This window comes from Zootoca vivipara, chromosome 2 (genome assembly GCF_963506605.1).
Source record: "Zootoca vivipara chromosome 2, rZooViv1.1, whole genome shotgun sequence".
Classification (NCBI taxonomy): domain Eukaryota; kingdom Metazoa; phylum Chordata; class Lepidosauria; order Squamata; family Lacertidae; genus Zootoca; species Zootoca vivipara.
This window is the reverse complement of record NC_083277.1, coordinates 33,808,367-33,824,642: the sequence shown is the minus strand read 5'-3', so window position 1 is coordinate 33,824,642 and position 16,276 is coordinate 33,808,367. Positions and strand designations below refer to the sequence as shown.

General features: G+C 41.2%; 1 protein-coding gene across 7 annotated transcripts in view; it reads right to left on the bottom strand.

Moving 5' to 3' along the window:
* ITPR1 (inositol 1,4,5-trisphosphate receptor type 1) overlaps positions 1-16,276 on the bottom strand; it is a 216,163-nt gene that overhangs the window by 167,448 nt on the left and 32,439 nt on the right. For all 7 annotated transcript variants that reach the window (XM_060271356.1, XM_060271357.1, XM_060271359.1 and 4 more), the window contains exon 3: positions 11,137-11,207. In XM_060271356.1, the coding sequence (XP_060127339.1) occupies positions 11,137-11,207 (71 nt within the window). The remainder of the gene's footprint in view (positions 1-11,136; positions 11,208-16,276) is intronic.

Here is a 16,276-nt window from a genome sequence, read left to right as displayed (position 1 = left end):
GGATCATAAAGAGAACAGAATTGCAGAGTCTGCCATCATTTGCACTGTACTTCTACAAATTGATAACACTTCTCACACACACATACATGCATTCCTTCCTCGTATTTTGTTCATGCTTTCCCCCTTTCCTAAAAAAAGGAAATATACTAAAACATTTTGATATACAGTATTGTTGTAAAAGCTAAACAAATATGCATCATGAACACGGAAAGCAAGGATGCAATCCATCCATACTTTGTATGAATTCATATTTCAGGAACTAACAGTCCTACTAGGAACAGAGTGTACGCATTCACGTATATGGAAGGATTACTTGCCTTAACGATTTTCAAACAGCCCTGTCTCCTCTTTCAAAAGTGCTTATTTGAGAGAGGAAAGGAAATATTGCTTCTTAAAAATAAAACAAAGCTAAGTAAGTATAGTGTTATGTTGTCTGCCATAAGCATGCTGAGAACTGAACATTCTGTACACAACCATGTGCTTTGTCAGTTGTTTTTTATTTTATTTTATTTGTTTTGGTATATTACAATTCAGCTGGAAGGAACACCAGGGAACCAACCTTGAAAATGTCAATTTGTTGTGTTCTGAATATCCATAATTCAGAAAGCTAAAGGTGGGCAACCTGTGTACACCAAATTTGTGCAGGATTCTGGATTTACAGTCCCTGAAATCGTAGGCTGTAGTCCTAACCCTGGGAGTAAGCTCATTAAATAGAACTTCTGAGTAGATATGACTAGGACTGACCTACACAGATGTGTTAACAATATGCCATCCTATCAGAAGGATTTCCCGACTTGTGCATCAGGACTTTTCCTCCTCTCCTCTCTTGGCATATACCCTCACCCCTTCCCAAATCAGCTCCAGAGGACTGGGGAAATATTTACAACGGATTTGGGGGAATGCAGGAGGAGGCAGGGAATGTTCCATTACTCACGCAGAAATCCTTAGCGCTACACTGGATTCCACCGTTGGTCTTTCAGGGAAGATACTCAGATCACCTGAACATTATTTTCACAGTCACACTTCATTATGCACTTTTAATGGCTTTTATGGAGCTATAAGTGAGGCTAAGCAGTCCTGAGCTCAACTCCCCATAGATCCAAAGTATTTCAGTCCCATGGCATATTGTAACCAAGTATAATATTTCATTAAATATCTTGCTCATACCAGCTTATTAAGTAGGGAACACACTAATTTTAGAAAACTGATTATCTAGTTCTTTCTAACATAGTGTTACTGCAGTTAAGGTCAGATTTTACACAGCAGCTATGGCAACAAATCTGCAATATGCCTTTGTCTACAACGCTGGAGCTAGATTTATTTGCCGGAGTGTTCTACTTTATAGCTAACTCAGCCTTTTGGCATGGTTGCCCTCAGCCCTACCCAAAACATTATGTGCTTCTTTGCAAAAGTGCAGAAGGTTGGAGGAGGAGGGAGGAATTAAATAAGCTCCTTAAATACACACACAACAATTTTAAACCGGCTACCACTGGTATTCATTGTTTTCTAGTTATTTAGAGGCAGATCTTGTCAATGTCTCCCTACACCCTGCACAATGCCACCTTACAAGCATATTTCAAATCTACTCAGCAGGGGTCACAGCTAGAGGCAGTCATGAAGAAAACCAGGTAGCTTTTAGGCCCTGCAGCACAACAAGGGTTCACTTAACCCTAATTCTTAGGTAAGCAGCATAAGCATATGTGTTACATGAAAGATGTCCCAGTTTTGATCCATGCTCTCTCCAGCTAGAAGGACTTTCAATAGCTTCTACAGATGCCAACTGACATGGTATATGGTATGGCTCTATGTTCTTAACATGACACAGTGCTCTCCTTTGTTCTGCATCATCCTTCACAACCACACCACACACTGAAAGCAGCAGCACATTTAAAACACATTGCTTTCCCCCAAAGAATCCTGGGAAATTTGGTTTAAGGGTGCTGGGAATTATAGCTCTGTTGGGGGGGGTTAAAACTACATTTCTCAGGCTTATTTGAGGGAAGCCATGATTGTCAAAGTGGTATAACTGTGTCCTAAATGCATGGCATTGATGTCACCATCATCAGCAGTACTGTACCTGTTTACAGTTTATTTCCATACAGGAGAAAAAGGAACCATTAAAAAGGAACTTAAATGCTTATTGCCACATTCATCTTTAACATTTGTGGCCCTCCAGACATCCTTGAACTCCATCTCCCATTGGCCCCAGCCCAAAGGACCAATGGTCAAGGATGAAGAGAGTTGGAGGCCAACAGCTAGAGAGTTGGAGAGTTGAGTTGGAGGCCAAAGATGTTTCTCATCCTGCTTTAAAAATTGTGCTTTGTGCATACATGTTGAGTATTTGGAGAGGGCAGCAGCAGGAATAAATATATACAATATGGTGGATATGTTGCCCTTCCTTCTCATAAGTCTAGAAGCAAATGAACTTCAAGGAAGATGTTCAATTCCCACAAAGTTGTAATCTGAATGCAGCCCCAATTCATGCGGCACTGTAAGCTCACTAAAGGCAGATGAAACAGAAGAAGAGGAAAGCTTCAGCCTCTAACATTATTAACATCAAAGTCAACATCAACAAGGTTATACCTGGGCTGAAAATTGGTTATTGGATATGCACAAGACATTTGATTTGATTTTGTTTTATTAAGTCCCATATCTCCATGCATTGCACTCTTTCTCCAAGGAGCTCTACCTACATTTCTCAAGTGGCTTCCTTGAAGGTAGGTGTAAGGGCGCTTGTTGGCTTCTCACCAGTAAGAGACTTCAAACTCCGTAGGTGGTTTTCACAGAGTTTTATAATATACTGGTAAATATGTACATGACAGAGCTAAAAAGTTCATGACTGTCTAGTCCGAATCAGAATCCGGAAGTGGAGCCCGTTCTGCTTTTGCTCCCAACGCTTGTCTCCCCTGCGCTCCTGGGGTGAAGGGGTGGGGACATTGCCTCCCCCCCCCCCGAACTACTAAACTGTTGGGCAGGTTCTCTGGTAGCTGACACTTCTCCATCTATAGCGCTCGGGTCCGGCACTTCCAACCTTCCCCACTGCTCCTGTGATCTGTCAGCATCCCCAGAGCTCTCCTCCACTGTGAGAGCCCCGGCACCACCTTCCGGGTGATGCCCTGAAGCAGCAACATCTCGGAGCCCTTCCACCGACTCAGTGGGCTCCCTGCTGACCCCTGGTGGTCCCCTGACAGTAGGTTACAGGAAGTGCACTTCAGTACAGGAACTGCATCATGTCCCTCCAGGCCATGTCCCTCAGCCTAACATTAGCATCACCATGACACCACCCAAGGAGAAGTTCATAATACTTCAGAAACTTCCCATGTGGTCAGACAAGAAAGCATCAATCTACCCAAGTTTCTGGAAACGCATCATAAAAACACGAATAGGGCTGAACTGAAAAGTCAGATTCAAAAATTTAGTATGCAAAGCCAATCCATGGTTTCAAAATGATAACTTCCCCCCCTCTTCCTTTCAAAAACTAGCAGAAGACCCCAAACATGTTGAAAATGGAATCAAAGTACAGTGGTACCTCTACTTATGAATAACTCTACTTACGAATGTTTCTACTTACGAACGGAGCTCCGTCCGCCATCTTGGATGTGGTTTAGATAGGATTTTTTCTACTTACGAATTTTTAGATAGGGTTGCTTCGACTAACGAATTTTTTCTCTCAATGCATTCCTATGGGATTCGACTTACAAATTTTTTCAACGTACGAATGTGCGTTCGGAACACATTAAATTTGTAAGTAGAGGTACCACTGTACAGTACAATCTGAACTGCTATGTTGAAAGATACATTAAATACTTGTATTGGAGGCCACAAACTTGCAGCATAATAGTTTATGGAATGTTTTAGCAAACAATGCTTAAGCCTTTACAGAAAAATGCTTACCGGAGATCTAACCTTGTAATGAGTCTGGACTTATTGGGATTCCGACAGTTATAAAGTTATAAAGTTCTGTTTGCCCTGAATGAGCCAGAAATGCAAACATGTTTTCCACGGAAACCTATTACATATACCGGTAAGTCCAACAGTTACCGGTAGTCGTTTTGATATCTAAGGGGATTTTGTCAGTCGGCTAGACTAGCAGTTGAGTCAGAGAGCAGCCTAATATGGAGATAACTCTGGTACTCTAACTTGGACCTATAGCATACACTGCACTCCTATAGTAGCCACAGTAGTCATTCACAAGTCTCCAGTTTCATCTAGAAGGCTACAAGTTGGTAAACCAATTGTCAGTGCCACACAGAGTGTGTTGTGACCTACTATGATTGCAATTTAACAGCCACAGAGATGAGACAAATCACATCATGTCTCAAACTGGGGAAATTGTAGGGAGTGCTTGAACTTTCACTATGCAATCATTTCAAGGTTCCCTGACGTCACAGTGATCTTGGAGATCTTGGGGCAGAAGGAACAAGAAGCAAACTTGTTGCTCCCTTAGCTTGCCAAATAATCGCCCAGCAACCAATGTTGCTACTCGCCCATGGCCTTCAAAGTACACAGCAACATGAGTCAGATACTAGTCCCACAAAGATAAAAACTGCCGAGCATGTTTAAAAAGGACACAGTACAGAATACTGAGAAGTCAGGAGTATGCAACTATAGCCTCTGAGGCCAATCAGCAGGTCTGCTAGAAAAACCTATAGACTTCTGGGTTCATTGTCCAATTTGTAGTAGGAAATCTCTCTGTGTCTCTGTGTGCTAAACTTTTGACATGGCCCTAAACTTCTTTTTATTTCAGAATCTAGTAAATTGTGCATGATGCACAAAGCTAAGCAGAACTTTTCCATGCTATCTAGTATTTTGACACCTCTCCAAAATATGTATTTATTTATTTATTGAATAAAGAGTTAGACACTCAGCAGTAGTTATACCCTACTAACCAGGCATTATTTAAAACAAAAAACAAAACTGCGTGATACCAGTATTTGGAAACCTCAGCAAACATGGCTTGGTTTGGTTTGGAGTCAAAAGGGCCAAACAGAATTGAAAACTACTTGCTGTAAGTTTCACTATGAGGCTTTCCCTCATTATATACATTTCATGGACTCCATCCTTCCAACAACATGCTTTTAAAAATGCGTCACTCAGCAACATAAGGCGCAACTGACTCTAAGTCAACCGTACTAAGCACATGCTCATAGAAAGAGTTTCGGTATACCAGGCTATGTGATGAACATTTCTGTCACAACAGATCTCCAAGGGAGAAAGAAATGGTTTACTTATGGAATTACCCATTAGATACAGAGAGCCATGTGGTGCCTGTTACTGAACTAAAGGGAAGCACCACAAATAAATTACAAGCTTCTGAAGGGCTCATCACCCTAGATCCCTATCACAGCTGAAGAAAGCTGTTAACATTCCAGCACAAAGATGCTCTACGACATTCTTCCTGGACAGCTGATGCAACAGCTCTCCACAAGCCTTGAGGAAATAATGCCAACTCCCACTCACAACCAGATGGTTCCATGCTTCTAGAAACACCTTGCAGAATGATCCACAAAGTGCCTAAATCATCCTTTTAAGACACCAAAAATACTGCCATTCTTTAGGGCTGCAAACTAGACTTAAGGTGGTTTAGAAATTTTGGTTCCAAGTGTGCTCATGTTTCAGAATGTTAAGATACTAAGGAATTTAGAGGGAACCAGATCAAGCAAGGCGTTGTGATTTAGTAGGAAAATTGTTGAAAAAATTGTCATAATCAGCTGGAACATATATACCCAAGTCTCACAGCCAGTGATGTGGCAGTTGCAAGGTGAGGTTTACCCATAAATTCTGCAAGTTAATATATTCATGAATGCAGAACCCCCTACATTACGGAACCGCAAGCTTGAGAACAGCTGAACACACACACACACATATATATATGAAACTGCTCATGATGCATGGTTTAGTATGGGGGAGCAAATGTGTGGGTTCCTAGAGGAAAAAAATAATCATGGGCAATGTACTCCTGCCCAGGTCCTGCTCCTGCTGCACTACCCAAGGCTAATCCATGGTTTGGCTTAGCATTATTCCTGGGCTCATGGTTTGCTTCACTTCAGAGAAACCACAAGTTGGAACCAAGGTTTGTTCTTGTTTTATTGCTCATGGTTTGTCTGCAGCAAGACCAGGATTCAGATGAACTGTTAAGCCCTAGGTAGCATGGCAGCTCAGCAGCAGCAGCAGGATCAGTGGGCCAAGATCTTCTCTCTGAGAACCTGCATATGTTTGCTCTTTCACACTAAACCGTGGTTTGGCTTCACCTTGTGTGCTACCTGTGAAACAGGCTTAAACTCACAATATTGCCTTGTGTTTGTCAAGAGTTCTGAAAGCTACAGGGAAGGTAATTGAAATAAACTTATTATTCCACACGTCATTTAAAATACACAAATAGTTAAATATGGCACTGTAAAGGTTAACATTGCAATCCATTGAAAAATTACCCAAGAGTAAGTCAAAATTTATCTATCTATCTACCTATCTTCTATACCGCCCTATACCCGAAGGTCTCAGGGCGGTTCACATAAAATATCAAATACATAAAATCAAAACAAAAACAACAATCCAATTACAAACCCCAGAAAGAGCCAGCATCTTAAAAGGGGCATAGGATGTAGATCAAGTCAGGCAAAGGCCTGGTTAAAAATGAATTCAAAGGAACGTAAGCAGGCATAACAACAGGCTGTAAAAGACACCAAACCCAGCAAACCTGGGCTGCAATCCAATACACAATTATCCAAGAATAAGTCCCACTGAACTCACCTGGGCTTACTTTTGAGAGGACAAGTACAGGATTGTGGCGTTGTTATGGCAGAGACAAAAGTCTAATCAGGATCCTACTAGTATGATATAGTGGTAAGCAATGAACCAGAATCTTGGATTCCAGGGTTCAAGTCAGCCCTCAGCCATGAAACTTGTTGGGCGACCTTGAGGCAGTCACTGACTCTCAGCCAAACTTATATCTCACAGGGTTTTTGTGAGGAAGAAATGGAATGAAAAGAACCATGCACAGCATATTGAGTTCCTTGAAGGAATGGTAGGATTTAAAATGTAATAAATCAGAAAGCAGGTCCTGCCACAGTGAGTATGTCAGCCATTAAGGTTGCAGCAACACAGCCTGCTCTTGTAGAATTGAACAATATGTAGAACAGAGTTGCCAGCAACAGAGAGTCCTCATGCAAAATACATACAGTACATAGAATTAACTCTAGTGGTGGGAGAGATGGGCAAATTTGTTAACTTCACTTTCTTTTTTCAAGTGGTTATTAAAATCAACAGTAGCTAAAAAGAAATAAAACACTGAGACATGAACATTGAATGTGCCTGCCTGATATCAATAGGCAGTGAGTTCTAAACTATGTATGCTTCTACATTAAAAGATCAAATTCTTACAACTGCAGATTAAATATGATGTACTATACTTGTAACAGTGCAAGTTCTGCAAAATAGGGCATTTTGTATGTAGGTTTCACTAATATAATGCACACATTATGCATTTTTGTACACATTAATTGGCTGGGGAACAGCATTGCAAAATTCAGAGAAGTACAAATTCCAATAGATGTCTGTGTCGTCATATTTCAGACTGTGAAAATTAGGTACGTTTGCCTTTAAATGCAAACTGAACTGAATTTCCCTCTCTAATTAATGGGATAAATTATCATAACCAAAAGGAAAGCAGGATTGAACAGATATCATAAAAAAATTCCCTCTTAAACCATCTCACATTTCGACCAATTTCCTGATTTGATAAAATACAAATTCTTAACACAATAATTTAAGATCCACATGAACAAGAAGTCATCATGGAGACAAAAATATCCTTCCAATTCTTATTCTGCCAGGGGAGAAACTCAACAACCACTCATTTTCATATCCCAAATAGACTCATGGATAATTACAAAGGTGTCATGGCTGAATCTGCAGCAACAGTATGCTAGTCAAGCAGTATGCTGCTGAAACACACACACACACACATGACAGCACAGATAAAAAGCAATGCCAGCTTCTCTGGAATAATTCTGAACTGCTGAAAGCAATGTACCGGTAGATAATAAAGGGACCGTCTTTTCCTCCCTCCGCTTCATCTTAAGAAATGAGACGAGAGTGTGGGACTCTACATTTTATGCAGTAGCATGCAAGTGTTTTATGCTAATACAAGTGTTGTAGTCCAAAACATCTGGAGGGCCAAAGTTTTGGGATGCCTGATCTATAGTGTTCTATATTCCATCAAAGCACTTATTCTCTTCAGACACATGAACACACACACAGAAGTGTGAGAATATATGGGAATCAAATTGGTGTGGTGAATCTTGGGTTCACATGGTCTTTCCTCCTATCTCCTTTTTTTCACAGCTATAAAGGCAACTGTAAGGTTCCAGCTTTTTACAAACCGCAGTCTGCCATTCTGTTTGAATTACAGTGGTACCTTGCTAGACAAACGCCTCGCGGCACGAAAATATCGCAAGATGAAAATGTTTTGCAATTTTTTGGCAGACTCGCAAGACGAAGTTTTCTATGGCTGTGCCGCTGGCAGCCAAGGAGCAGCTGGATCCCCCCTCACTCTCACTTTAAGCCGCCTGCGGGTGAACGGGAGAGCTGTCTGGTTGGGCGCGAGTGTCCGGCTGCTGGGGAAGGTGCCTTAAAACTTCCAGAGTGGCCATCTGGTTGGGCGCGCGAACGGCTGCTGGGGAAGGAGCATGGCTGCGTGGAGACTCCGAGCAGAAGTAGTGGGGCTTCCAGAGCGGCCGTCTGGTTGGGCACGCGAACGGCTGCTGGGGAAGGAGAGAGGGAGCCTCTCCCTGGCCCTCCTCCTGCTTCCCCTTCCCCTTAAAATATGGAAAACCTCTGGCCATGGCGGGTGAGTCAGCACCTTTTTTTGCGCTTCCTCCCCCCATAGGAACGCATGAATTAAATTTCAATGCATTCCTATGGGAAACCGCGCTTCGCAAGACGAAATTATTCATGAAACGACTCGAGGAACGAATTAATTTCATCTTGCGGGGTACCACTTTAATGTAAGTGTGGCTTGTCCAAAGCCAGTGTTTGAACCTGGTTTGCTCTCACCAAGTTTAACCCCCTCCTTCTACAGTTTCAAATACAATGAGAGAAAGCATCTCATTGTGCCCTTTGATGCATGAAAGGAGGGGGGTGGGGTGGGGAAGGGAAGGGAAGGGAAGGGAAGCACACAAACCCAAGACTTGGTGCAGCTTGTTCACATAGTAAGAAAACACATGATATCTACCGGTAGTTACATTTGAAGTGGGCATTGCAGAGTTCCCTACTGAGTAGACCTTGCATTTCCTCCAGCAATTACTAGGTATGCATCCAAACCATTAGCTCTATCATAAACAATGCTTCATACAGTACTACTACTACTACTACTACACAGAGGTAGTTTCTGCATTATTATTCTTATTAGTAGCAGCAGCAGCAGTAGTAGTAGTAGTAGTAGTAGTAGTACACCCTCTGTTGGGATTAATAACCCAAGTACAGGTTGCTTGAAAACAAGATGTGAAGCTACTGTGTTATGCATGAAGCAACAATTACACACACACACACACCCCGGTGTATCTCACTATATGATGATCTTTTATTTCCATTTAGTCTGAATCACCCCATTAAACATCCACCCACTCACACCTCCTTTAAGTACTCAAGTTCCATCAACACAACATTGGTTTAATTTCGTTTGGAACACATAATTTCACCAATGCAGTGCAACTAACTCAGTGCACACATTATTTTGTAGTAAGATGGTTGGTTGGGGGGGGGCGGAATCTATCATACTTAGATGGTCCAAATAAAATGTGTTTCACCTTGGGACATTTAAAAATCTATGTATGTTTTAACTCACCCGGTCACAATAACTGTGCATGGGTGGGTGGTGGTTTCTTTGTTTTTTTGCATATTTATGGTTGTCTATGCAGTGGTTACATTTTGCCAGTGTAGTTGTATCCAGTGCTTTTTTCTGGGGGGGGGCGCAGGGGTATGCATACCCCTAAACATTTTGTGAATCTAAGTTTGGCCTCTTTGAGGGGCAGTATTTCAATATTTTAGAAAAAACTTTTTTTAAGAAAAAAAGCACCTATGCACTCCTGTGGTCCAGAAATTCCAAACCCAATGAAGCAAAAAAAGTGTATGGAAAGCTAAAGGCTATTTCATAGCAACCTCCGAAAATAACAAATGTGTAATATTAAAATCATCCCTCCGGGAGTAAACCAAAAGGTCTATATACTGTTGTTTTCTCCTTCCAAAGGGTCACACAGGTATTATTTCAAAGCATGAGTAGGATATAAATGCCTTACTGGACACTCCTTGGATGAGAATGTAACAGCTGTGTTACCGTACCTCTCTATTCAAGAGTCCTCTTTTATAAACCCAAGACCAGAGTGTTTTGTCATTGAAAATCAAAGTCCAATGAGAATACCCAGCAGCATCACTAATTCAGTTAATATCCCCATGGAGGATGATTGAATTCAGTCACTTCAAAGTGCCAGGAGGAGTAAATAAAACCCATTTTAAAAACTGTAACAAGATTTGCCTCAAAAAAGAAGACCGAGTGTTATTTCTCCATTTTACTTCTGTGAACTGAAAAGTTGCTGTTTAAAAAGAACTAGGTTAATTCCCATGACAAAGCCCACCATTTGCAAAAAATAAAACAAAAATCTAAAGGAGAAAGCTTATAAATTCACAACACACTGCTGAGATTAAGCCAAGAGTCATGTCTGAATCAGTCAAAAATCTGCCAACCCATCTTTTTTTTTTTTGCTTGTTTATTCAATCCTAGAATGAGTATTATCCTTCACACCTGGAGAAAAGCAAGTGAAACTACACAGACATCCTGTTAGTCACAAAGATGTCTTGTTGCACATTCTCAGATTTATGTGGGTTCTTAGAAGAGGTAAGTCAGTCTGCTAAAGTACAATAAAAACAAATGCGCAAGGCTTATTCGGGGCAATTCTCTTTAATACACATGGTAACCAACACCAACTTTGGAGCCTCAACCCAAAAGACAAAACACCATTATATTGCCATCAAATAACCGAAACTATTGTTTCATGTGCGCAGCTGTTATTTTGGACAAGCTAGACCCAAATACAAAGGAGCATTGTATCAACATTTCAGCAGATGGCTGAGAAATCTCACCTCTGAATTTTTTTGGAGGGTTGTTAAGGTCCCCTGTTTCTGGCTGTACAACACACCGGTCATCTACAAGTCTGAAAGAGAGAGAAAAGGGAAAACATTTAAAAGATTGTCAAAAAACTGTGCTAGCTTTCCATGGGATTGGGAACCCTGGGGAAAAATTTGGCACTCCAATCATCTGTAGTCATGCAAATTCTGTTTAGACCTAATAGGTTAGAGGAAAGGACAATAGGCTCAAACCTACTCTTCATCACACCTACAGTGGACAAATGATTGCTGCATGAATAGGTTAACACCCTGGACTGCACCACAATTAATGGTTGGAAGCCTTATGCAGCAAAGAAGAATGAGCACAGCAGAAGCAGATGGCAAGGTGGGATGGCTGCACTCACTTGGCCTCTGGCTGATCACATCATTGCTGCTTATGCATAAGGGGAAGGGAAGACAGCCGCGAATTTGGCATGGTGCAAATGCACTGGGGGAGCCAATTCAGCACCTGATCTTGCTGCCCCCGTATCCCCGCTATCTCTAGGTAAGGTAAGCATCAGCAACAAGGCTGACTGCTGCTGCACCACGCCATCTGCTACTGGGGTATGTTGTTGTTGTTTAGTCGTTTAGTCGTGTCCGACTCTTCGTGACCCCATGGAAAAGAGCACGCCAGGCACTCCTGTCTTCCACTGCCTCCTGCAGTTTGGTCAGACTCATGTTCGTAGCTTCGAGAACACTGTCCAACCATCTCATCCTCTGTCGTCCTCTTCTCCTTGTGTATAGTTTTATCCAAAAACTGAAGTCCCACAGAAGGCAGAGAAGCAGTGACATGAAAAAAAATGGCCAATGATGTTTAAAGGAAAGTTTACTTTTCACAAGATTTTGAGCTACACAGAATTGACTGTCCCTTTTACCATCTTCCTTAAAAAAATGTTGAACTAAAACCCAGTCACTGTTCAAAAGTCACCTTTCTTCAAAGATGAGAGTGGAGTTCATTTTCTTCCTGCTTTGCAACACATAGATACTGCCAACCTTGTTAAGCATAAAATAATAGTCTCAATAACAGTGGTGCCTCGCAAGACCAATTTAATTCGTTCCGTGAGTCAATTCGTTTTGCAAAACATTCATCTTGCGAATCACAGTTTCCCATAGGAATGCATTGAAATTTCTTTTTTTGCCCATAGGAACGCATTAATTAAATTTCAATGCATTCCTATGGGAAACCGCGATTCGCAAGATGAATTTTTCGCAAAATGAATTTGTCTTGCAAGTCACCTTCAGATCACAAGACTCATTCGTCTTGCGAAAAGTTCATCTTGCAGGGCATTCGTCTTGCGAGGTACCACTGTAAGTCAAAGTTTAATGTAGTCACTAAAGTATGTGTGACTTTTCCATTTGATTAAATGTGCAGGTTCATCTTCTGTTAAGTGGGGAAGTGAGAGATCAGGTTCCTGATCCTGGCATGGATTGGAAAACAAAAACCAAAATATTCAGTATCAAAACTCCAGGTCATTTTTTACATAAGAGGCATTGTTCTTAAGTACACGGTAGATGGTAACACGTACCATCTTCAAGGTACACGGTACTGGTTTTAAGACACTGAGCTAGTCCAGCACACTTTATGAATAACTTTATGAATTCATTTCAAGATTCTGTGAGGCTGATGATGTACCCAAATAATTACTGTGCTCATTATGACCCGAACAAAATTAGATTTTGTTCAGTATCGCTTCCTGTGTCTCCTGCTCAGTGACAGGTAGGCTACCATCCAACAGATTTATGGCATGTGGGGGAGAGAGAAAGATCCGGATATTTGCAGTGTACTTCCAGGACCCAGGAAGATGCAGAGAAGTTATAGTAAATGCAAAAGTTTTATTGAAACAGGCCCAATGCAAACTGTAAATGTAGAGCAAGACCTGTTGTAATGTTTTATAGCTGCATACACAGACTCAGCTTGCCAAAAAATCCAGGCCAAGTAATTGCTAAAACCTGCGGTGGAACTACTCTGATTCTCGCACATGGAAACTATCACAAAACATGAAATAAAGGTACTTGTGACTGACTTAAACATTACACCTTTCAGATTACAAATATCCTTGTTTGCACAGAAATGTGAATCAGATATACAAGTAAGCATTTACCTGGATTACTTCAGATGACAAAATACTGATGTCGTTTAGGACAGACACCATTTTAAAAGGCCTATTATATGGAAATTACTGGTCTCCAAATGGAAACTGAAGAAGGCAATGACTGATTTCTAAACAGCTTCAACAGACAGTTTAAAAGTGCTTTGTGTTTTCTTCACGCACTTGTAAGCTAGTGTACTGCAGAGGTTGAGAAAGACTGACTAGAATGTGGAAACACATATTTGTTTTTTTTTAAAAAAATATATTTTTATTAATTTTCCAATTAAAACCAATTATATCACATTCATTATTTCAAATTATACACATATATATCAATCAAACCGAATGTTATGCCAAATCATCTAAAAAAATTTTTTTGGGTTCCCATGCTTCAAGAAATTGGGGATTCCTCGCAACCGTCCACTGCCGTCTTTTTTCTAAAGTTCAAATCGTCTCTCCGGAGAGACGGAAACACATATTTGAATCCTCACCTGAGTCACAAAACAAAATGACTGAAGAATTTTGGCCAATCGCTACCTCTCAGCCTAACCTACCCCACAGGGCTGTTGAGAGGATAAAATATGGAGGTGAACACCATTGCACACCATGCTGAATTCCATGGGAGGGAAAAAAAATGTCCAAACGTGTTTTTTAAAATCACCTCACTTTGGAGCAAACTTAGTTCAATGAACTCTACTTCACCTAACACACTAATGGAGCTATTTTATTTCAATTGATTTAAATGTTATAAACCCATAGTAAAGTGCATGCCACAGGGGAGAGAGAGAGAGAGAGAGGTCGGAATTAATAATTGTAGAAAAGTCCACTTGCCTGCTAGAGACAGCTTTAGAAGGAGAGCTCCTAGTTGTTGTTTGCGGACTGCAGTTACAAGTCTCTGGGTCTTCATTGAGATTTATGTTAAAATAAACAGTTTTAAGTTCTCTTAGCAAATAGCTCTGTCAGTTCTGACTGGAAGCTCTGACTCTGAACTACAGGAATATTGACACCCTTACGTCCATCCATTCAGAAGGAAAGGTTATCCAAATGTATCCAAAAAATACGCAAGAAATAAATCTAAACTTGGCTGTGGAAGACAGCTCCCTGAGTGGCCCCTCCCACCTACCTCCAAGAGTCACCACAGGGGCTTCTGCGGGACCATCTTGCCCAGAGGGGAAAGTAAAAGAGGCAATGGCAGATACGTCTCAACAGCTGTCTTCTCCATTTCAGTATAACATTTTTCACTGCTTTTCTTTTTGGTAAAAAGGAAGGTGCCACTATTCATACATTGATAAACATGCCACAGGTGCCAGCACAAAATGGCCGCCATAGGCAGCAAAATAAGAGGCGAGGGTAATCCATACTTGTGAGTAGTGCCACAAAAAAAGCCCTCTTATTTAAAGCCCACTCCCACCACTGTTTGTTGTTACCATAGTAAAGTAAACAGCTTTGTGAGGTCTGCCTGAGAAGCGGTATATTAATTGCCTTACATTTTTAACAAGTGGAAGTTACTGCCGCAAACAAAAAAAAGTGTGAGGAGCGCAAACACCATGGGCAGGATCCAACTAATGAGTCCTGTCCATGGGCTTGTGCAAGGGGGATCTTCCCCCTTGAATTTGGCTTCTTCCAACCCCCCAAAACAGTGTAAGGGAAGAGGAGAGGGGAGATAATTCCATCCGGCAAGCTACAATGCTTGCCCAAATGGAACAATCACCTCAGCGTGAGGCTGAATTCCTTCCAATATATTCCTATCCAAGTCTTGCTTGTATGAGAGATGTTTACAGTCAACCAAGTGACATTCAAGTGGCTAAAAGCTTCCCTCGATCTTTAGAGACTCTGGTGTAACTCTTCTCACACATATTGTCAAAGTTCTACATATAGTTCAATCAGCACCCAATCTTAAATGCCATCATTTCAGCCACTCTCCTTGGCTAGAAGTGTATACAGATTTGCCCAGTGGCTGCTTACACAGTTATCAACCATCTTGCACTAGAGCTATTATGCTTCCCCCCTCCCCATTTGTATCTCATCTTTCCTCCAAGAAGCTCAAGCTGGCTGCAGAGTTCCCCCCCCCCGCCTCCGTTTTCATCCCTCCCCCTGCATTTCTTCTTCACAACAACCTTGTGAAGTAAATTTAGGATGAAAAATATAGTGAATGACCCAGTGAGTTCTGCAGCTGAGTGGAATCTGAGTGCAGGTCTCCCTAGTTGTAGGCCAACATGGTAGCTTTTAACAACTACACCACACAGACTAACAACGGCTCATATTAGCCATCTAACTTAGCAAAAGGAATGGTTGACCCTGTTTTATGTTTGCAGTAATAAAATGGACTTTGGTGATCAATAAATAACAGCGTATCTGTTGATTTACTGCAGTTTAAAGAGGCATTGCAAAGTACTGTACTGTACTGTATAAAACAAAAAGTTACATTTGTAGCAGTTAGCCAGGTGGAAGAGGTATGTTTTCATTAGACTATTAAAGCACAAGGAATATTTGACAGCAACTCTCTTTGGAGAAGGCGTTCCGCAGTTATAAAATAGTTTATCAACTTTGTAAAAATGAGCAGAGCATCCATAAAGTCTCATATTCCATATGCCAGCCTGAATAAAATAGCCTTGGCCTGGTGTTTTAAAAGACTACAGCAAAAGATTTTTATTTATTTTTAAGACCTCTTTGGAAATGCTTTCCACCAGAAAGAAGGTTCCGCTCCAAGTTCCTGCCTGTCTAACATGGAAGACAGAAAGTCCCCAGAGAGGGAGTATTTCAGACATACTTTGATGCGGAGAAACAGGAAAGGAGAAGAAACCACTATTATTGTACAGCACGGTGCTCAAATCCATTCTCATCATCTATTGATAAACCTCTGACATTCAGAAGGTACCTTCAAGTGATGGATCTGTGGACCAAGTACAGTGGTACCTCTACTTACAAATTTAATGCGTTCCAAACGCACATTTGTAAGTAGAAAAAAATAGTAAGTCAAATCCCATAGGAATGCATTGGGAGAAAAAAATCGTACGTAGAAGCAA